The 22,787-nt window shown below is 37.3% G+C and overlaps 1 protein-coding gene across 1 annotated transcript in view; it reads left to right on the top strand.

The window, feature by feature from the left end:
- Ctf4 (Chromosome transmission fidelity 4) overlaps positions 1–22,787 on the top strand; it is a 525,719-nt gene that overhangs the window by 43,597 nt on the left and 459,335 nt on the right. Inside the window, exons 3-5 of the mRNA XM_090398697.1 lie at positions 8,372–8,523; positions 11,471–11,573; positions 17,680–17,831. Coding sequence (XP_090254823.1) covers positions 8,372–8,523; positions 11,471–11,573; positions 17,680–17,831 — 407 coding nt within the window. The remainder of the gene's footprint in view (positions 1–8,371; positions 8,524–11,470; positions 11,574–17,679; positions 17,832–22,787) is intronic.

Raw genomic sequence — 22,787 nt, 5'->3', positions numbered from 1 at the left:
ATGTTTTCGTGCAGAAAATGAGTGATCGCCACTGAACATACATCAGCTTGTCCACAGTTTCCATTCATAGGTAAGCCAGGAATCACTGAAGATTTTGACTCTAGCAACATTTTAGGCTTTTCCCATCTATTTTTAGGTGATGATATTCCTTCCTTCATAGTGCAATAGACTAACCTTTATGCTTGCCAACAACATCAGCAAGTTGAATACAGTCCGCATTCTCGTAGTAAACTTTGGAGCCCAATGGATATCAATATACTGCTTACATTTATAGCACTCTTGATTGTGCAAGGCATCGTGAAAAAGCCCACTCTCGAAATGTATTGGTCTACGGATTGGATTCTGAACACGCCAACATTTTGTGATGTTTATCATCATCATCATCAAATTCCTGCCATGTACCTTCAAGGGGGTGTACAGGATATGATAGTACTACATGAAAAAAATTACATCATTAATAATTTCCTATCTACAATTTTTTCCAAATCAGTCTGTTACTTGTTAAGACTCCAACATTATCAGATCTTATATTTCTATCGTCTAAGACACTTTGTACCGTATCAATCCACCTATATCTTGGTCTTCCTCTGGGTCATTTTGCTGCCAACCTGGCAGAGAACACTTGTTTTGCTAATCTTTCCTTGCCCATTCTGCTTAAGTGACCAAACCACCTGAGATTAGCTCTGCTAATGCATTCCTGGGTGATGACAATAGCAAGTTCTTTCCTAATATTCTCATTTTTAATATGATATTGCCATTGATGCCATCTGTTCATGCCTATAATCTTTCTCAGGACTCTCATATCTGTGGTCTCTAGTCTTTGGTCAAGTGTTTTACTTCTGACCCAGCTCTCAGATCCATAAGTTAAAACTGATTTGAAAACTGTCTTGTATATAGCTAATTTAGTGTTCCGACTAATTTCTCTCTTATTCCATATGAATTTATTCAATTGACTTCCCACCATACCAGCTTTGCTGATTCTGTTGTCTATTTCTATATTTAATTTACCATCTTCAGTAAAAATCGTGCCGAAATAGCTGAAATGTTTTACTTGTTCCACAGGTTCTCCATTCACAACACAGTTGACATTTTCAATGATTCTGCCTATTTTCATTGTCTTTGTCTTTTTATTGCTGACCTTCATACCATATCTATTACAACAGCTATTCAATTTAGTCAGAGAATCTTGTAGACTTGTAGCCGATTTATTTAGAAGTATAACAACATCTGCATAAAGCAAAGAGCTGACATTAACATCTCCAATTTTGTAATCATGTTTAATACCACTTTCCTTTATAATGTGATCCATATAGATAATGAATAACAGAGGGGATAATGTACATCCTTGTCTCACACCAGATTTAACATTAAACCATCTTCCTGTACTTCCTTCAATTCTAACTGCTGACTTACAACTCAAATAAAGACTAAGTATTGCTTGATATAATGCCCCATTGACACCATATAACTGCAGCGTATTGAATAGCTTCTCTCTTGGCACCTTGTCATATGCCTTTTCCAAATCGACAAAACTTAAATACAGATCTTTGTTAAATTCCCATGCTTTCTCGACTATTTGTTGTAAAGTGAAGATCTGATCCTGACAGAATCTATTTGGCCTGAATACAGCTTGTTCTTCACCAAGCTTTTCTTCCACAATTCTTCTCAACCATTTCTCAAGTATACTTGCATAGATCTTGCCAGGAACACTCAGTAGGGAAATACCTCTGTAATTCTCACATTCAGTTTTATTTCCCTTTTTATATATGGGTACTATGAGAGCTCTACTCCAATCATCGGGAATTCGTCCCTCTGTCCAGGCTTTCTGAACTATGCAGTGCAGCCACTGTAAGACTCTTATACCACCATACTTCAGCATTTCTGGTCGAATATCATCTACTCCTACTGCCTTTCCGCATTTCAAGCCTTTGATGGCTTTTTCTACTTCAAGTATGGGTATGTATTCCTGACTGCATGCCTGGTCAGTGTTTTTTACCACTGTGCTGTCATCACTGCTTGTTTCATTTAGCAGTTTTTCAAAGTAATTACTCCATACTTCTAGGATATCTTTTTCTCCCATTTTCATGTCACCTTTATCATCAATAACTCATTTTACAGCACTCTTTCCTCCATTCCTAAGCTTCTTCAACAACCTCCAGAATATTTTGCCACCTTCTTGATATTTATTTTCTATATTCTTGCCAAAGTCCTCCCATGACTTTTGTTTAGCTAGTTTGACACAGTGTTTAGCATTCTTGCATTTGTCTCTATATTCTCTAAGAGCAAAAGCTGACTTATTTGACAGGAACTTTTGATATGCTTTCTTCTTTTCCTTCACTGCCTCTTTAACTTCCTGTGTCCACCAGGGAGTTCTGATTTTTTTATCCTTACAGACAACCTCACCACAAGCCTCTCTGGCAGAATCAATCAATGTTTTCTTCAGAGTTTGCCAATGAATCTCCAAGGTTTGATTCCTGTTCTCAAACTCTTTCATTTTTTCTTCAATAATCTTTGTGTATTTTAGTCTACAGTTCACATCTGAGAGCTGCTCAACTTTTATTCGCTTTAAAACTTTCTTACATGTTATTCTTTTCAGAATGAAATTCAATTTTATCTTGCTCAAGACTAAATAGTGATCACTTCCAATTTCAAATCCTCTGTACACTCTGGTGTCCTGCACCAGGGAGAAAACATCACTATCAACAATAACATAGTCAATGAGACTTTTCTTATTCCTAGCCTCTTCTCTCCATGTGAATTTGTGCACATTTTTATGTTGGAACATGGTGTTAGTAATAACCAGTCCATGTCCTGAGCAGAAATCCAACAGATATTTGCCATTATTATTAGCTTTGCTCTTTTCTCCAGATTTTCCCAAAATATTTTTGTATGTCTCACAATCATTTTCTACTCTGCTATTTGGATCTCCAACAAGGACCAACTTTTCGTTTTTCATTGTGTCAGTTTGTTTTCTAAAGCCTCAAAAAATTCTTCCACTTCTACCTTAGTAGAACCTTCTGTGGGACCATAGGCACAAATAAGTCTCATTGTCCAGTTCCCCATTCTCATATTTGCCCACATTACTCTACTTGAGACTGACTGCCATTCAAGAAGATTAGCCTCATATTTTGTGTTGAATACTATGGCTACTCCTTCTTTTCCTTGATTGTCATTGCCTGAATATAACATTTTGTATTTATTGCTCAGAAAGATCTCACCAGTTTTGGTCTTTTTGTTCAGCCAACCCTATTATGTCGATCTGGTACTTATCGAATTCCTCAGCTAGCTCCATTTCTTTGCCATTCAGGCTTCTTATGTTGATAGTATCTTTAACTCTGGTGATGTTGAGTTAGGGTGTGTTTTCAGATTTGTTCCAGTAGCTGAGTTTTCGCTGTTCGCCCTGGTTCCCTGGCGAAAACAACGGGGGCCTTGTTTAACCGGGCAACGCCCCAGCTGGCATGAAATTTTGTCATGTTGTACATCATTTTTTATTTTGGTTTAACCAATAAGAATACAATTTGGTCCTGGCTAAATCCCAAATTGCCAGCCCATCCTCGTTCGTTCAGTATCAAAGTAGATACACAACAGGGTGCACCACGAGAAGGTGAGGATTCGACATTAGGTCAGAAGCCCTGGTCGGTTCTTCGCATTTCTTTAAAGGCTATGTGGAGGTCTCCTCTCAGTTATACAGCTTTGACCCTTAAGCACCCCATTACTTGCTTATATTATGTTAATTTGGTGATACATTTCATCGCCCCCAGAAGCTGAACCACCAGGTTTGTAGCAATACTCTATATATCCTGGTGTTTATGCTTATATGCTGATTCTCCAGTTTAAGGAAAATGTTGTTTAAGGAAATTAGCAATGTAGACTAGATATTGAAATAAAAAAAATTACTTCCTATATTTCGCTGAAGTTAAATTGGCATCTTCAGAGATTAATACACTGGTATTAAACGCTTGCATACAGGCACACTTCAGATAAAGATGGAACATGAAAGATACAGGAAGACCTAAAGTCCTATAATTATGCCACCTATTGGCTTTGGTTGGGTGTTTTTGGCTGTTGGGCTGAGACAGTTTCCCATCAGAGGCAGTTTGATACAACCATATTTGTATAGGTTGGAATAGTCGGCTGAGTGGTTAGCATATCCGCTCTCCAGCCAAAAGGCTGCGAGTTCGAATCCCGCCATGGGCATGGATGGTTGTGATTGTCTGTGAAAATACTAATGGTGGTGGTGGTCGGCAGTAGATGGCATTGGTGTAGATTATGATGAGTCTTTAGACTCCCTGGAGGTGTTATGTAATAATAATAATAATAGTTGGCCTACAGTTCAGGCCAAAACTGTAGACTAAAATACACAAAGATAGTTGAGATAGCCGGCCTGGTCAGCTGAGTGGTTAGCGTATCAGCTCTTCAGCCAAAAGGCTGCGAGTTCAAATCCCGCCGTGGGCATGGATGGTTGTGATTGTCTGAAAATACTAATAGTGGTAGTTGACAGTAGATGGCGTTGGTGTAGATGATGAAGGTAGTTGCGGTTGGTGGAGACAGAGAATTATATAGTAGGTACCCTCCCTCGATGAGTCTTTAGACTCCCTGGAGGTGTTATGTAATAATAATAATAATAGTTGGCCTACAGTTCAGGCCAAAACTCTAGACTAAAATACACAAAGATTATTGAAGAAAAAATGAAAGAGTTTGAGAACAGGAACCAAACCTTGGAGATTCACTGGAAAGCCATGAAGAAAACATTGATTGATTCAGCCAGAGAGGCATGTGGTGAGGTTGTCTGCAAGGATAGAAAAATCAGAACTTCATGGTGGACACAGGAAATTAAAGAGGTAGTGAAGTAAAAGAAGAAAGCATATCAAAAGTTCCTGGGAAATAGGTCAGCTTTTGCTCTTAGAGAATACAGAGACAAATGTAAGAAAGTTAAACACTGTGTAAAACTAGCTAAAACAAAAGTCATGGGAGGATTTTGGCAAGAATATAGAAAATAAATATCAAGAAGGTGGCAAAATATTCTGGAGGTTGTTGAAAAAGCTTAGAAATGGAAGAAAGAGTGACATGAAAATGGGAGAAAAAAGATATCCTTGAAGTATGGAGTAGTTATTTTGAAAAATTGCTAAATGAAACAAGCAGTGATTGCACAGTGGTAAAAAACACTCAACAAGTGTACAGTCTGGAATACATATCTATACTTGAAGGAGAAAAGCCATCAAATTCCTGAAATGTGGAAAGGCAGCAGGAGTAAATGATATTTGACCTGAAATGCTGAAGTATGGTGGTATGAAAGTCTTACAGTGGCTGCACTGCATAGTTCAGAAGGCCTGGACACAGGGACGAATTCCTAATGATTGGAGTATAGTTTTCATAGTACCCATATATATAAAGGGAAATAAAACTGAATGTGAGAATTACAGAGGTATTTCCCCTAAGTGTTCCTGGTAAGATTTATGCAAATATACTTGAGAAACAGTTGAGAAGAATTGTGGAATAAAAGCTTGGTGAAGAACAAGCTGGATTCAGGCCAAATAGAGGCTGTCAGGATCAGATTTTCACTTTACGACAAATGGTGGAGAAATCATGGGTAAATAACAAAGATCTGTATTTGAGTTTTGTCGATCTGGAAAAGGCATATGATAAGGTGCCAAGAGAGAAGCTATTCAATACACTACTGCTATATCAAGCAATACTTTGTCTTTATTTGAGTTGTAAGTTAGCAGTTACAATTGAAGGAAGTACAGAAAGATGGTTTAATGTTAAATCTGCTGTGAGACAAGGATATACATTATCCCCTCTGTTATTCATTATCTATATGGATCACATTATGAAGGAAAGTGGTATTAAACATGATATCAAAGTTGGAGATGTTAATGTCAGCTCTTTTCTTTATGCGGACGATGTTATGCTTCTAAATAAATCTGCTACAAGTCTGCAAGATTACCTGACTAAATTGAATAACTCTTGTAATAGATATGGAATGAAGGTCAGCAATAAAAAGACAAAGACAATGAAAATAGGCAGAATCATTGAAAATGTCAACTGCGTTGTGAACGGAGAACCTGCGAAACAAATAAAACATTTCAGCTACTTAGTCACGGTTTTTTAGTGAAGATGGCAAATTAAATATGGAAATAGACAACAGAATGAACAAGGTTGGTATGGTAGGAAGTCAATTGAATAAATTCATATGGAATAAGAGAGAAATTAGTCGGAACACTAAATTAGCTGTACAAGTGTTCAAATCAGTTTTAACTTATGGATCTGAGAGTTGGGTCAGAAGTAAAACACTTGACCAAAGACTAGAGACTGCAGATATGAGAGTCCTGAGAAAAATTAGAGGCGTGAACAGATGGCATCAGTGGCAATATCATATTAAAAATAAGGATATTAGGAAAGAACTTGCTATTGTCAGTATCCAGGAATGCGTTAGCAAAGCTAATCTCAAGTGGTATGGTCACTTAAACAGAATGGGCGAGGAAAGATTAGCAAAACAAGTGTTCTCTGCCAGGTTGACAGAAAAATGACCCAGAGGAAGACCAAGATATAGGTGGATTGATACGGTACAAAGTGCCTTAGACAATAGAAATATAAGATCTGATAATGTTGGAGGCTTGACAAGTAACAGACTGATTTGGAGGAAAATTGTAGATAGGAAGTTAGTAATGATGTAAATTTTCATGTAGTTCTATCATATCCTGTACACTTTTTGAGGGTACATGGCAGGAATTTGATGATGATAATAGTTGGCAAGCACTGTAGCAGATTTGATGAAAAGCTTCTTGAATTTAAATTTGCTTTGGTAGGGTAAGGTGACTTTTTCCAACTGATCCTGTGCCAGTTATTCACTGCATGGTCTGCTAATCCTGAGTTGCTGTAGTGGTGTATTTGGATGCAATCCTGGTGTTCCGAGATTCAGATGGTGGCTGTCCTGCTTGTATGAATGGTTGCATCTGCAGAGTACGTGGTACACTCTGGGTAAATCCAAAGGTTGTAGCTAGTCTTGGGTGAGCAGTTAAGGGTTGCTAGCTTTTTGTGCAGTTTATAAGTGGATACAAGATTGTGGTTTTTTAAGATCTTGACCACCTTTTCTGAGACAACACCATGAATATAGGTGATGGATTTGCTGTAATCTATGTTTGGACGAGTGAGTGTGGGTACATGGAATTAAAATCTTTTTATTTGATGGGAGGTGTAGCCATTGGCAAAAAAACATCTTTTTTATGTGTGTGAGTTTTGTGTTGATTGCAATGTTATCTCAGCAAATTAATTTTGCCAGGTGGACTAAGGTTTTTATAGTTCCCAATTGATGGGGGGGGGGTAATGTGGCTGTTGATAGATGTATTTACCTGTGTGTGTGCATTTTCTGTTGATTGTGAAGGTCAGAGATCCATTTGGTCATCTTGTAACTAGGGTTTCTATGAAGGGCAGACTGTTGTTACTTTCTGTTTTTGTTGTGAATCAGATCCTCGAATGTTGTCTGTTCAAATGGGATAGGAAAGTGTGTAAGGTGTCCCAGCCACACGGCCAAATTGGGAACACATCATCCTCATGGCATAGCCAAATAGTGGGTTTAAGGGGAGCAGAATTAGGGCATTCTTTTCAGTTGTTTCCATAAAAAAAGTTAGACGAGGTGGCAGAAAGAGAGGATCGCTTAAAAGAGCATTCATGGGAGTAGTATGGTAATTTGGTCAAGAAAGGATCAGAAATTGGGTTTCTGCTTTTATGGATTTGAAAATCAGATGCACCATCAGGTTGAGCTAAAAAAAAAACTCGAATTTTTATAAAAGCAAAGCTTAATAGGATTAGCATATAATTCATATGCAGACGTGTTCTAATGTATTTATGTACTGCCTAAACCAAACTTGATCCTCTAGCTCAGTTGGTATAGACGAGTCCTTTGGCTGGAAGGAGTATGATTTGACTCCTGTCTATGACACTAGAAACTTTTATCAAGTCTTTTCAATCATGTGGTGAGTTACCTGGTCTCATATGGGGGTGGAGGATTTTTTCTCCCAGAAGCATGGTTTTTCATTCCTCAAAAATTTGTCCTGTGAATACATAGATCTACAGGCATGAATAATGCAACAGAGAAGTGGCATGCTGACTGCATTAATTTGGTATGATCCCTAATTAGGAGATTCTATCCATCCTAAGGGAGAGATAGGTTGAAGGAAAGAACTCATATTCTGGTCACTGCATCAATATTTTGTGTTTTTTTTTAAATTAAAAAAATTTTTTTATAATTGCAAGTAGTTATCATTGTTAATTTTAGGAAATGGGAGGGGGCAGATTGATAATATAAAATTGTGAAATGCTTCTAAACCAATCATGTTTTAATATGGGTATGTTTTTTTTTTTCTTACAGAAGAACTGTATATATGTGGCATCTGATTCTAATTCTGTTCAAGAATATGTATTTCCTGAGGTTACCTTAAATGGCATAGTAACTCGCTTTACTTCTTCAGTGAATCATATATGTTGTAGCAGTGATGGCAAAAAGCTGGTTGCTGGGGCTAGGTATGAATTTGTTTTTCTACAGATCTTTTTTTTATCATTGTATATGCTAATAATAATTTTGTTTTGAATATGTGGATGGCCATTAGAACTGTTATTTTCATAGTGATTCTAATTTCACTTTACTTGGATTTCTTTTCTTGAAACATAATTTTGTACTGTTTTATCTTTCATTATTGCCTTCAATTGTCTGAAGAGGATTGATTCAGCACCAGTGTTTCCTCTTAGCTAAGCAAATGCTCAGCCATTGTATGGTCATGCATGAGATTCCACTCCTGCTTGTGTCACAGATGATGCATTAACAAAATGTGCTTTTGTTATTATAGTATTAACATAGCAGTAGATTGGTAGTGTGAGTTTCATGAAAGTTTTAAGGTTGACACTCCACCAAGATGTCAAAGCTTACAGTGCAGTATTTATGTATATGTGTGTATATATATATATATATATCTTTTATGCACTACTACATTTTCATTTGAATAAAAAATATGTAGTTTTTCAATTTTATTTTATTTTATTTATTTATTTATTTTTTTATAATTTTGGGAAGTTAGAAATATAAAATTTTTTTTTCTTTCTTTTTCTTTTTTTTTTCTTCTGAACCTTAGTCTCCCAGCCCCCAAGGGTTACCCTGACCAACTCATTTGCTACTAAGATGTCATGATTCATGCATTTGCTTCTCTGGCTTGGAGGGAACATTGTTCAGCACAGTTTCATATTTGCTGATCAGTGTAACACTTAGATAAGGAAAAAATAATCATTTTTCATTGAAGCAATACTGTGACATCTCATTAGAAAAGTGGCATAAGATTTATTCTATGTATCTGTGCTAAAGATGCCTATGTAATTAAACTTTTTAATCAGTTATCTTTCCTTCTACTTCCATGTTAATTGATTCCTCTGTCTATCTATTTTTATGCACTTCTCTGTGTGTACCAGTGCTCATTAAGAAATGTAATTTTTATATTCATCATTTCCTTTCAGATACCTGGAGGAGTATACTGGGTGCTGTGATAGCACTACATAATTATTACTAGATTCCTATCAAATTTCTTTACCTATTAATTTTACCAATCTAAGTTTTGGTCTCCCTTTGGATATATTTTCTGTTATCAGTCACTTGTTTTGTAAATATTACTTCTGCATTCTGTGACTGTTTCATTTTAGATTAGACCTGCTCTCACTTTTTTTTTTGAAATGTTAACAATGACAAGTTATTTTTGGACTAGAGACCTACAGTCTCTTCAGTCATCTGTTTTTCAAACCAAATGCTTAGATTCATAAGTTAAATCTGGTTTGAATACTGTATTGCTTTATACTGCTAGTTCATTGTTTTCACTAATTTCTCTTTAATTTAGTTTTATTTTCAATTTTAAAGGAAGCAGGGTGTTTCAAATTATCTTTTCAAAAGTATCCCTATTCAGAGTAATCTGTAAAGAGAACCAGTAGACAAAATATCTTCAAACTTGGTGGATACCCTGTCTAGATCATGGGAAATAGATTTCAACAATATAGAACATTAGTTCAAAAAAATGACTAGTAGGGAAAATGTGACTGTGTGAGTGAGAAAAAATAGTGAATTGTGCAGCATAAGACACTATAATTTAAGCAATGAGACTGACTACAGTCATTTTACTTGCACGATAGGTCTCACTTTGCCTGCATATACCTGCTTATGAAGTGTTTCTGTAGGAAAAGAGAAAATGCCAATAACACCTCACAATTACAGAGGAGTTTCGTCATCCCACAACTGCAGCAAAGAGGATGCCTGAATACAATAGTGTTGATGCAAGATAGAGCACCTGCCCACATATAAACTTAGTTGATGTGAAGTTCAACAATCATTGTGTCAATATTGCTTAAAGACTGAAAACGCCCATTGACATCAAATACAGTGCGGTGTATGATTTGTTGATTTGAAGAGACAATTTGACAATTGAAGTCAGTTTCACAGTACAACCAGGAAATTCCACAAATGACTGAAGATGTTGCAACTGCAGTTGTTGAGCAGTCAAAATAAGAATGCTGTACATTCATGTACTGCATGTGTCATAGCATGACAATTGGATTTGTTGCCTTACACAATGGTACAGAGAACTCTGTGTAATGCATTGCAGTGCCACCCATGTAAACTCAGCCAGAGCCAAGACTTGCACATAGGAGATGCCAGTGTCTGAGAAACATTTGCATTGATATTTGTGTCATGCATGGAGGTGGATGGCGATTGATCTTGGAACATTGTGGAGTAATAAATTGCTTTTCATGGAACAGTAAATACTCAAAACTGCTGCATCTGAGCTACAGAAAATCCTTGTACATTTCAACAAGTGCTCTTATGCTAAAGGTCACAGTATGGATAGGATTTATGGCCAAGTTCATTAATAAGGGTTTTTCAAATTGGACCCGTGACCTGCACGATCACAGTTGTGCATTATTGGGGCGTGTTGAGGAGATTCGTCATCCCACAACTGCAGCAAAGAGGATACCTGAATACAACAGTGTTGATGTAAGATAGAGCACCTGCCCACATATAAACTTAGTTGATGTGAAGTTCAACTATTATTGTGTCGATATTTCACAAGAGGATAGAGTAATCAGTTGCTCATTTCTGTGAAATGGCTGCTACATTCATGAGACCAGATCTTAGCCCTGTGAATTTTGGCTTTGGGGGTTGCCTCAAAAGCATGGTGTATCAGGACATAGTTCTTCACCTGGTAGATTTGAAAGAGAAAATTGCACATCATGTGCAAAACCATTTGACAGATTAGTGTTTTTTTTTCTCCATAGACGGTGCTGTATGGTGGTATCAGCTATTGGTTCTACACAAAGGCCAGTACATTGAATGTCACCTCCATTGATCATCGAGATCTCCTTGTAGGATGTCAGCTCTGTGTGATATGTTTTTTTGTATCACATTATTTTATGAATTGAGTGAAATTAAACATCATAGAATAATTTCATTTGTCATTGACTCTGAATCATTTCGCAGTCACATATTATCAGGTTCATCTGAATGTAATTTTCTCCTTCTCCCAGTGCCATATCCTTTATTGGTAATTTTTGAAGTAATTTTTTTTATTAAATACAAAATCTCTTCTCCATGTTGTGGTTAGTATACCTACCAAGTTTGAGTGTATTTCATCTACAGGTTCTCTCTCTTTCTTGCTACAGATTTTTCTGAATAGGAGTATATTTTAATTTGAAACATCCTGTAAAACTGAAGGTGAGAATGACAGAGTAACTTCTCTACTTAGTGTTCCAAGTAAGATTTATGTAAGCATATGTTTGAAGAAGAAATTCTAGAAGAGAAACTTGGGAAAGAACGTGCAAAATTCAAAATAGGGTTTGTAAGGACAGGTTTTCATTTTAAGATAAATAGTTGAAAAATCTTGGGAATATAACAAAGATCTTTAAGTTCAATACATTTGAAAAAGGTATATGAAAAGGTGCCCCCCCCCCAAATAAATAAATAAATAAAAGAGTTAAACATAGTACAGTCATGTAGTGTAAATGGAACATTATATCTATTATACATTGCTGTTCATAGTCTATATTTAAGTTGTCAGTAGTTAGCATTGAAGGACATCCAGAAAGATAGGTTGATGTAAAATAAGGTGTAAAAGGTGCACACTATTTCTGCAGTTGCTCATCATCTATGTGGATCATTCTAGGAAAGAAAGTAACATAACACCCAGTGTCAAACCTGGAAATGTTATCTCAATTCTTTACTTCATGCAGATGATATTATAGTCTTAAATAAATCCAGTACCCATGTAATTAAATAACTATTGTAACAAATTTGCAATAATCAGCAATAAAAAGACAAAGTGTGAGAATTGGCATCTTGAATGGAGAGCCTATGGAATAAGTAAAATATTTCAGCTCTTTAAGCACAATTTTTTTATTAACTAGTTAGTGTGCAACCTTGCCAAAATTTATAGGCATTAGTGTGACTTAGCTGATGTGAAGGGTTTAGTATTATCAGAGAAGATAGAAAAGATAGGATGGGATTAAGGGTACTGCTGATGTCATCAGCAGTATCATCACTGAACTGAAGCCAGTTAATATAGTGCTTTACATTAGGTCTGCATCTTGAGCAATGTATGTATTTCTCTTTCACAGTGTAACCTTCAGACTTGTTTTAGAGTATTAAACGTCGTGGACAGACTTATGTATTCGTCGAACATGTTGTTTATTATTTTAATGGTATTAATAGAACACAGAAACTAAGTAAATAATTAATTTATTAACTTGATGCTGATATTTCGCTGGTATTATAACCAGCATCTTCAGAGCACAAAAACACTGTTTGTCACAATACGCCGAGACTAAAACAACATGGTGTACTTAAACAAAATTGTAGCAGCAACACAAAGACTAGAGTCCTGATTTTGGCGCCCTCTATCCGAAAAAAAAAAAAAAAAACTAGAGTCCTAGAAAAGTGCTAGTTTTTTCTTAATATGACTGTCTCCCAGATCTTCGGCAAGTTAATACAGCCATATTTGTTGAGATTTAGAGTGTGTTTTAGGGCTTCTGTCACCTCTAAGAACAATCTCTCTGATTTATATGGGTTTCTGTGTAGTACTTTTTGGGGGGGGGGGGTGGGGGGGGGGGGGGGTGGGGGGGGGGGGGGGTGGGGGGGGGGGGGGGTGGGGGGGGGGGGGGGTGGGGGGGGGGGGGGGTGGGGGGGGGGGGGGGTGGGGGGGGGGGGGGGTGGGGGGGGGGGGGGGTGGGGGGGGGGGGGGGTGGGGGGGGGGGGGGGTGGGGGGGGGGGGGGGTGGGGGGGGGGGGGGGTGGGGGGGGGGGGGGGTGGGGGGGGGGGGGGGTGGGGGGGGGGGGGGGTGGGGGGGGGGGGGGGTGGGGGGGGGGGGGGGTGGGGGGGGGGGGGGGTGGGGGGGGGGGGGGGTGGGGGGGGGGGGGGGTGGGGGGGGGGGGGGGTGGGGGGGGGGGGGGGTGGGGGGGGGGGGGGGTGGGGGGGGGGGGGGGTGGGGGGGGGGGGGGGTGGGGGGGGGGGGGGGTGGGGGGGGGGGGGGGTGGGGGGGGGGGGGGGTGGGGGGGGGGGGGGGTGGGGGGGGGGGGGGGTGGGGGTATGTAATAATAATAATAATAGTTGGCCTACAGTTCAGGCCAAAACTGTAGACTAAAATACACAAAGATAGTTGAGATAGCCGGCCTGGTCAGCTGAGTGGTTAGCGTATCAGCTCTTCAGCCAAAAGGCTGCGAGTTCAAATCCCGCCGTGGGCATGGATGGTTGTGATTGTCTGAAAATACTAATAGTGGTAGTTGACAGTAGATGGCGTTGGTGTAGATGATGAAGGTAGTTGCGGTTGGTGGAGACAGAGAATTATATAGTAGGTACCCTCCCTCGATGAGTCTTTAGACTCCCTGGAGGTGTTATGTAATAATAATAATAATAGTTGGCCTACAGTTCAGGCCAAAACTCTAGACTAAAATACACAAAGATTATTGAAGAAAAAATGAAAGAGTTTGAGAACAGGAACCAAACCTTGGAGATTCACTGGAAAGCCATGAAGAAAACATTGATTGATTCAGCCAGAGAGGCATGTGGTGAGGTTGTCTGCAAGGATAGAAAAATCAGAACTTCATGGTGGACACAGGAAATTAAAGAGGTAGTGAAGTAAAAGAAGAAAGCATATCAAAAGTTCCTGGGAAATAGGTCAGCTTTTGCTCTTAGAGAATACAGAGACAAATGTAAGAAAGTTAAACACTGTGTAAAACTAGCTAAAACAAAAGTCATGGGAGGATTTTGGCAAGAATATAGAAAATAAATATCAAGAAGGTGGCAAAATATTCTGGAGGTTGTTGAAAAAGCTTAGAAATGGAAGAAAGAGTGACATGAAAATGGGAGAAAAAGATATCCTTGAAGTATGGAGTAGTTATTTTGAAAAATTGCTAAATGAAACAAGCAGTGATTGCACAGTGGTAAAAAACACTCAACAAGTGTACAGTCTGGAATACATATCTATACTTGAAGGAGAAAAGCCATCAAATTCCTGAAATGTGGAAAGGCAGCAGGAGTAAATGATATTTGACCTGAAATGCTGAAGTATGGTGGTATGAAAGTCTTACAGTGGCTGCACTGCATAGTTCAGAAGGCCTGGACACAGGGACGAATTCCTAATGATTGGAGTATAGTTTTCATAGTACCCATATATATAAAGGGAAATAAAACTGAATGTGAGAATTACAGAGGTATTTCCCCTAAGTGTTCCTGGTAAGATTTATGCAAATATACTTGAGAAACAGTTGAGAAGAATTGTGGAATAAAAGCTTGGTGAAGAACAAGCTGGATTCAGGCCAAATAGAGGCTGTCAGGATCAGATTTTCACTTTACGACAAATGGTGGAGAAATCATGGGTAAATAACAAAGATCTGTATTTGAGTTTTGTCGATCTGGAAAAGGCATATGATAAGGTGCCAAGAGAGAAGCTATTCAATACACTACTGCTATATCAAGCAATACTTTGTCTTTATTTGAGTTGTAAGTTAGCAGTTACAATTGAAGGAAGTACAGAAAGATGGTTTAATGTTAAATCTGCTGTGAGACAAGGATATACATTATCCCCTCTGTTATTCATTATCTATATGGATCACATTATGAAGGAAAGTGGTATTAAACATGATATCAAAGTTGGAGATGTTAATGTCAGCTCTTTTCTTTATGCGGACGATGTTATGCTTCTAAATAAATCTGCTACAAGTCTGCAAGATTACCTGACTAAATTGAATAACTCTTGTAATAGATATGGAATGAAGGTCAGCAATAAAAAGACAAAGACAATGAAAATAGGCAGAATCATTGAAAATGTCAACTGCGTTGTGAACGGAGAACCTGCGAAACAAATAAAACATTTCAGCTACTTAGTCACGGTTTTTTAGTGAAGATGGCAAATTAAATATGGAAATAGACAACAGAATGAACAAGGTTGGTATGGTAGGAAGTCAATTGAATAAATTCATATGGAATAAGAGAGAAATTAGTCGGAACACTAAATTAGCTGTACAAGTGTTCAAATCAGTTTTAACTTATGGATCTGAGAGTTGGGTCAGAAGTAAAACACTTGACCAAAGACTAGAGACTGCAGATATGAGAGTCCTGAGAAAAATTAGAGGCGTGAACAGATGGCATCAGTGGCAATATCATATTAAAAATAAGGATATTAGGAAAGAACTTGCTATTGTCAGTATCCAGGAATGCGTTAGCAAAGCTAATCTCAAGTGGTATGGTCACTTAAACAGAATGGGCGAGGAAAGATTAGCAAAACAAGTGTTCTCTGCCAGGTTGACAGAAAAATGACCCAGAGGAAGACCAAGATATAGGTGGATTGATACGGTACAAAGTGCCTTAGACAATAGAAATATAAGATCTGATAATGTTGGAGGCTTGACAAGTAACAGACTGATTTGGAGGAAAATTGTAGATAGGAAGTTAGTAATGATGTAAATTTTCATGTAGTTCTATCATATCCTGTACACTTTTTGAGGGTACATGGCAGGAATTTGATGATGATAATAGTTGGCAAGCACTGTAGCAGATTTGATGAAAAGCTTCTTGAATTTAAATTTGCTTTGGTAGGGTAAGGTGACTTTTTCCAACTGATCCTGTGCCAGTTATTCACTGCATGGTCTGCTAATCCTGAGTTGCTGTAGTGGTGTATTTGGATGCAATCCTGGTGTTCCGAGATTCAGATGGTGGCTGTCCTGCTTGTATGAATGGTTGCATCTGCAGAGTACGTGGTACACTCTGGGTAAATCCAAAGGTTGTAGCTAGTCTTGGGTGAGCAGTTAAGGGTTGCTAGCTTTTTGTGCAGTTTATAAGTGGATACAAGATTGTGGTTTTTTAAGATCTTGACCACCTTTTCTGAGACAACACCATGAATATAGGTGATGGATTTGCTGTAATCTATGTTTGGACGAGTGAGTGTGGGTACATGGAATTAAAATCTTTTTATTTGATGGGAGGTGTAGCCATTGGCAAAAAAACATCTTTTTTATGTGTGTGAGTTTTGTGTTGATTGCAATGTTATCTCAGCAAATTAATTTTGCCAGGTGGACTAAGGTTTTTATAGTTCCCAATTGATGGGGGGGGGGTAATGTGGCTGTTGATAGATGTATTTACCTGTGTGTGTGCATTTTCTGTTGATTGTGAAGGTCAGAGATCCATTTGGTCATCTTGTAACTAGGGTTTCTATGAAGGGCAGACTGTTGTTACTTTCTGTTTTTGTTGTGAATCAGATCCTCGAATGTTGTCTGTTCAAATGGGATAGGAAAGTGTGTAAGGTGTCCCAGCCACACGGCCAAATTGGGAACACATCATCCTCATGGCATAGCCAAATAGTGGGTTTAAGGGGAGCAGAATTAGGGCATTCTTTTCAGTTGTTTCCATAAAAAAAGTTAGACGAGGTGGCAGAAAGAGAGGATCGCTTAAAAGAGCATTCATGGGAGTAGTATGGTAATTTGGTCAAGAAAGGATCAGAAATTGGGTTTCTGCTTTTATGGATTTGAAAATCAGATGCACCATCAGGTTGAGCTAAAAAAAAAACTCGAATTTTTATAAAAGCAAAGCTTAATAGGATTAGCATATAATTCATATGCAGACGTGTTCTAATGTATTTATGTACTGCCTAAACCAAACTTGATCCTCTAGCTCAGTTGGTATAGACGAGTCCTTTGGCTGGAAGGAGTATGATTTGACTCCTGTCTATGACACTAGAAACTTTTATCAAGTCTTTTCAATCATGTGGTGAGTTACCTGGTCTCATATGGGGGTGGAGGATTTTTTCTCCCAGAAGCATGGTTTTTCATTCCTCAAAAATTTGTCCTGTGAATACATAGATCTACAGGCATGAATAATGCAACAGAGAAGTGGCATGCTGACTGCATTAATTTGGTATGATCCCTAATTAGGAGATTCTATCCATCCTAAGGGAGAGATAGGTTGAAGGAAAGAACTCATATTCTGGTCACTGCATCAATATTTTGTGTTTTTTTTTAAATTAAAAAAATTTTTTTATAATTGCAAGTAGTTATCATTGTTAATTTTAGGAAATGGGAGGGGGCAGATTGATAATATAAAATTGTGAAATGCTTCTAAACCAATCATGTTTTAATATGGGTATGTTTTTTTTTTTCTTACAGAAGAACTGTATATATGTGGCATCTGATTCTAATTCTGTTCAAGAATATGTATTTCCTGAGGTTACCTTAAATGGCATAGTAACTCGCTTTACTTCTTCAGTGAATCATATATGTTGTAGCAGTGATGGCAAAAAGCTGGTTGCTGGGGCTAGGTATGAATTTGTTTTTCTACAGATCTTTTTTTTATCATTGTATATGCTAATAATAATTTTGTTTTGAATATGTGGATGGCCATTAGAACTGTTATTTTCATAGTGATTCTAATTTCACTTTACTTGGATTTCTTTTCTTGAAACATAATTTTGTACTGTTTTATCTTTCATTATTGCCTTCAATTGTCTGAAGAGGATTGATTCAGCACCAGTGTTTCCTCTTAGCTAAGCAAATGCTCAGCCATTGTATGGTCATGCATGAGATTCCACTCCTGCTTGTGTCACAGATGATGCATTAACAAAATGTGCTTTTGTTATTATAGTATTAACATAGCAGTAGATTGGTAGTGTGAGTTTCATGAAAGTTTTAAGGTTGACACTCCACCAAGATGTCAAAGCTTACAGTGCAGTATTTATGTATATGTGTGTATATATATATATATATATCTTTTATGCACTACTACATTTTCATTTGAATAAAAAATATGTAGTTTTTCAATTTTATTTTATTTTATTTATTTATTTATTTTTTTATAATTTTGGGAAGTTAGAAATATAAAATTTTTTTTTCTTTCTTTTTCTTTTTTTTTTCTTCTGAACCTTAGTCTCCCAGCCCCCAAGGGTTACCCTGACCAACTCATTTGCTACTAAGATGTCATGATTCATGCATTTGCTTCTCTGGCTTGGAGGGAACATTGTTCAGCACAGTTTCATATTTGCTGATCAGTGTAACACTTAGATAAGGAAAAAATAATCATTTTTCATTGAAGCAATACTGTGACATCTCATTAGAAAAGTGGCATAAGATTTATTCTATGTATCTGTGCTAAAGATGCCTATGTAATTAAACTTTTTAATCAGTTATCTTTCCTTCTACTTCCATGTTAATTGATTCCTCTGTCTATCTATTTTTATGCACTTCTCTGTGTGTACCAGTGCTCATTAAGAAATGTAATTTTTATATTCATCATTTCCTTTCAGATACCTGGAGGAGTATACTGGGTGCTGTGATAGCACTACATAATTATTACTAGATTCCTATCAAATTTCTTTACCTATTAATTTTACCAATCTAAGTTTTGGTCTCCCTTTGGATATATTTTCTGTTATCAGTCACTTGTTTTGTAAATATTACTTCTGCATTCTGTGACTGTTTCATTTTAGATTAGACCTGCTCTCACTTTTTTTTTTGAAATGTTAACAATGACAAGTTATTTTTGGACTAGAGACCTACAGTCTCTTCAGTCATCTGTTTTTCAAACCAAATGCTTAGATTCATAAGTTAAATCTGGTTTGAATACTGTATTGCTTTATACTGCTAGTTCATTGTTTTCACTAATTTCTCTTTAATTTAGTTTTATTTTCAATTTTAAAGGAAGCAGGGTGTTTCAAATTATCTTTTCAAAAGTATCCCTATTCAGAGTAATCTGTAAAGAGAACCAGTAGACAAAATATCTTCAAACTTGGTGGATACCCTGTCTAGATCATGGGAAATAGATTTCAACAATATAGAACATTAGTTCAAAAAAATGACTAGTAGGGAAAATGTGACTGTGTGAGTGAGAAAAAATAGTGAATTGTGCAGCATAAGACACTATAATTTAAGCAATGAGACTGACTACAGTCATTTTACTTGCACGATAGGTCTCACTTTGCCTGCATATACCTGCTTATGAAGTGTTTCTGTAGGAAAAGAGAAAATGCCAATAACACCTCACAATTACAGAGGAGTTTCGTCATCCCACAACTGCAGCAAAGAGGATGCCTGAATACAATAGTGTTGATGCAAGATAGAGCACCTGCCCACATATAAACTTAGTTGATGTGAAGTTCAACAATCATTGTGTCAATATTGCTTAAAGACTGAAAACGCCCATTGACATCAAATACAGTGCGGTGTATGATTTGTTGATTTGAAGAGACAATTTGACAATTGAAGTCAGTTTCACAGTACAACCAGGAAATTCCACAAATGACTGAAGATGTTGCAACTGCAGTTGTTGAGCAGTCAAAATAAGAATGCTGTACATTCATGTACTGCATGTGTCATAGCATGACAATTGGATTTGTTGCCTTACACAATGGTACAGAGAACTCTGTGTAATGCATTGCAGTGCCACCCATGTAAACTCAGCCAGAGCCAAGACTTGCACATAGGAGATGCCAGTGTCTGAGAAACATTTGCATTGATATTTGTGTCATGCATGGAGGTGGATGGCGATTGATCTTGGAACATTGTGGAGTAATAAATTGCTTTTCATGGAACAGTAAATACTCAAAACTGCTGCATCTGAGCTACAGAAAATCCTTGTACATTTCAACAAGTGCTCTTATGCTAAAGGTCACAGTATGGATAGGATTTATGGCCAAGTTCATTAATAAGGGTTTTTCAAATTGGACCCGTGACCTGCACGATCACAGTTGTGCATTATTGGGGCGTGTTGAGGAGATTCGTCATCCCACAACTGCAGCAAAGAGGATACCTGAATACAACAGTGTTGATGTAAGATAGAGCACCTGCCCACATATAAACTTAGTTGATGTGAAGTTCAACTATTATTGTGTCGATATTTCACAAGAGGATAGAGTAATCAGTTGCTCATTTCTGTGAAATGGCTGCTACATTCATGAGACCAGATCTTAGCCCTGTGAATTTTGGCTTTGGGGGTTGCCTCAAAAGCATGGTGTATCAGGACATAGTTCTTCACCTGGTAGATTTGAAAGAGAAAATTGCACATCATGTGCAAAACCATTTGACAGATTAGTGTTTTTTTTTCTCCATAGACGGTGCTGTATGGTGGTATCAGCTATTGGTTCTACACAAAGGCCAGTACATTGAATGTCACCTCCATTGATCATCGAGATCTCCTTGTAGGATGTCAGCTCTGTGTGATATGTTTTTTTGTATCACATTATTTTATGAATTGAGTGAAATTAAACATCATAGAATAATTTCATTTGTCATTGACTCTGAATCATTTCGCAGTCACATATTATCAGGTTCATCTGAATGTAATTTTCTCCTTCTCCCAGTGCCATATCCTTTATTGGTAATTTTTGAAGTAATTTTTTTTATTAAATACAAAATCTCTTCTCCATGTTGTGGTTAGTATACCTACCAAGTTTGAGTGTATTTCATCTACAGGTTCTCTCTCTTTCTTGCTACAGATTTTTCTGAATAGGAGTATATTTTAATTTGAAACATCCTGTAAAACTGAAGGTGAGAATGACAGAGTAACTTCTCTACTTAGTGTTCCAAGTAAGATTTATGTAAGCATATGTTTGAAGAAGAAATTCTAGAAGAGAAACTTGGGAAAGAACGTGCAAAATTCAAAATAGGGTTTGTAAGGACAGGTTTTCATTTTAAGATAAATAGTTGAAAAATCTTGGGAATATAACAAAGATCTTTAAGTTCAATACATTTGAAAAAGGTATATGAAAAGGTGCCCCCCCCCCAAATAAATAAATAAATAAAAGAGTTAAACATAGTACAGTCATGTAGTGTAAATGGAACATTATATCTATTATACATTGCTGTTCATAGTCTATATTTAAGTTGTCAGTAGTTAGCATTGAAGGACATCCAGAAAGATAGGTTGATGTAAAATAAGGTGTAAAAGGTGCACACTATTTCTGCAGTTGCTCATCATCTATGTGGATCATTCTAGGAAAGAAAGTAACATAACACCCAGTGTCAAACCTGGAAATGTTATCTCAATTCTTTACTTCATGCAGATGATATTATAGTCTTAAATAAATCCAGTACCCATGTAATTAAATAACTATTGTAACAAATTTGCAATAATCAGCAATAAAAAGACAAAGTGTGAGAATTGGCATCTTGAATGGAGAGCCTATGGAATAAGTAAAATATTTCAGCTCTTTAAGCACAATTTTTTTATTAACTAGTTAGTGTGCAACCTTGCCAAAATTTATAGGCATTAGTGTGACTTAGCTGATGTGAAGGGTTTAGTATTATCAGAGAAGATAGAAAAGATAGGATGGGATTAAGGGTACTGCTGATGTCATCAGCAGTATCATCACTGAACTGAAGCCAGTTAATATAGTGCTTTACATTAGGTCTGCATTTGAGCAATGTATGTATTTCTCTTTCACAGTGTAACCTTCAGACTTGTTTTAGAGTATTAAACGTGTGGACAGACTTATGTATTCGTCGAACATGTTGTTTATTATTTTAATGGTATAATAGAACACAGAAACTAAGTAAATAATTAATTTATTAACTTGATGCTGATATTTCGCTGGTATTATAACCAGCATCTTCAGAGCACAAAAACACTGTTTGTCACAATACGCGAGACTAAAACAACATGGTGTACTTAAACAAAATTGTAGCAGCAACACAAAGACTAGAGTCCTGATTTTGGCGCCCTCTATCCGAAAAAAAAAAAAAAAAAACTAGAGTCCTAGAAAAGTGCTAGTTTTTTCTTAATATGACTGTCTCCCAGATCTTCGGCAAGTTAATACAGCCATATTTGTTGAGATTTAGAGTGTGTTTTAGGGCTTCTGTCACCTCTAAGAACAATCTCTCTGATTTATATGGGTTTCTGTGTAGTACTTTTGTGTTTTTCCAGTTGATCCTGTGTGCAGGGGTATCCAGAGCATGGTCTGCTAGGCCAGACTTCCCATAATGATATTTCCGGACGTATCGTTTATGTTTGCTGATGCGGATATTCACAGTTCTTCCTGTGTGACCGTAGTAGGCTTGATTGCATGAGCAGGGTACTTGGTAGACTCCTGGATGTGATAAAGGAGGAATGCTGTCCTTGGGTGAGCGGATGAGGGTGGCTAATTTGCTACATGGTCTGAATGTAGTGCGTAGTTTATGTTTGTTGAGAATTCTTGAGATCTTTTCGGATGTGCCTTTAATGTAAGGGATGGTGACTGTTTTGTTGTAGTTCTCTGTGGTGGATGGTGGGAGGGGTTTCTTAGGAG

This window comes from Typopeltis vanoorti, chromosome 10, assembly GCF_054136105.1.
Source record: "Typopeltis vanoorti isolate ZY-2024b chromosome 10, IOZ_Tvanoo_1.0, whole genome shotgun sequence".
Taxonomy (NCBI): domain Eukaryota; kingdom Metazoa; phylum Arthropoda; class Arachnida; order Uropygi; family Thelyphonidae; genus Typopeltis; species Typopeltis vanoorti.
This window is presented reverse-complemented; position numbering and strand designations above follow the sequence as displayed.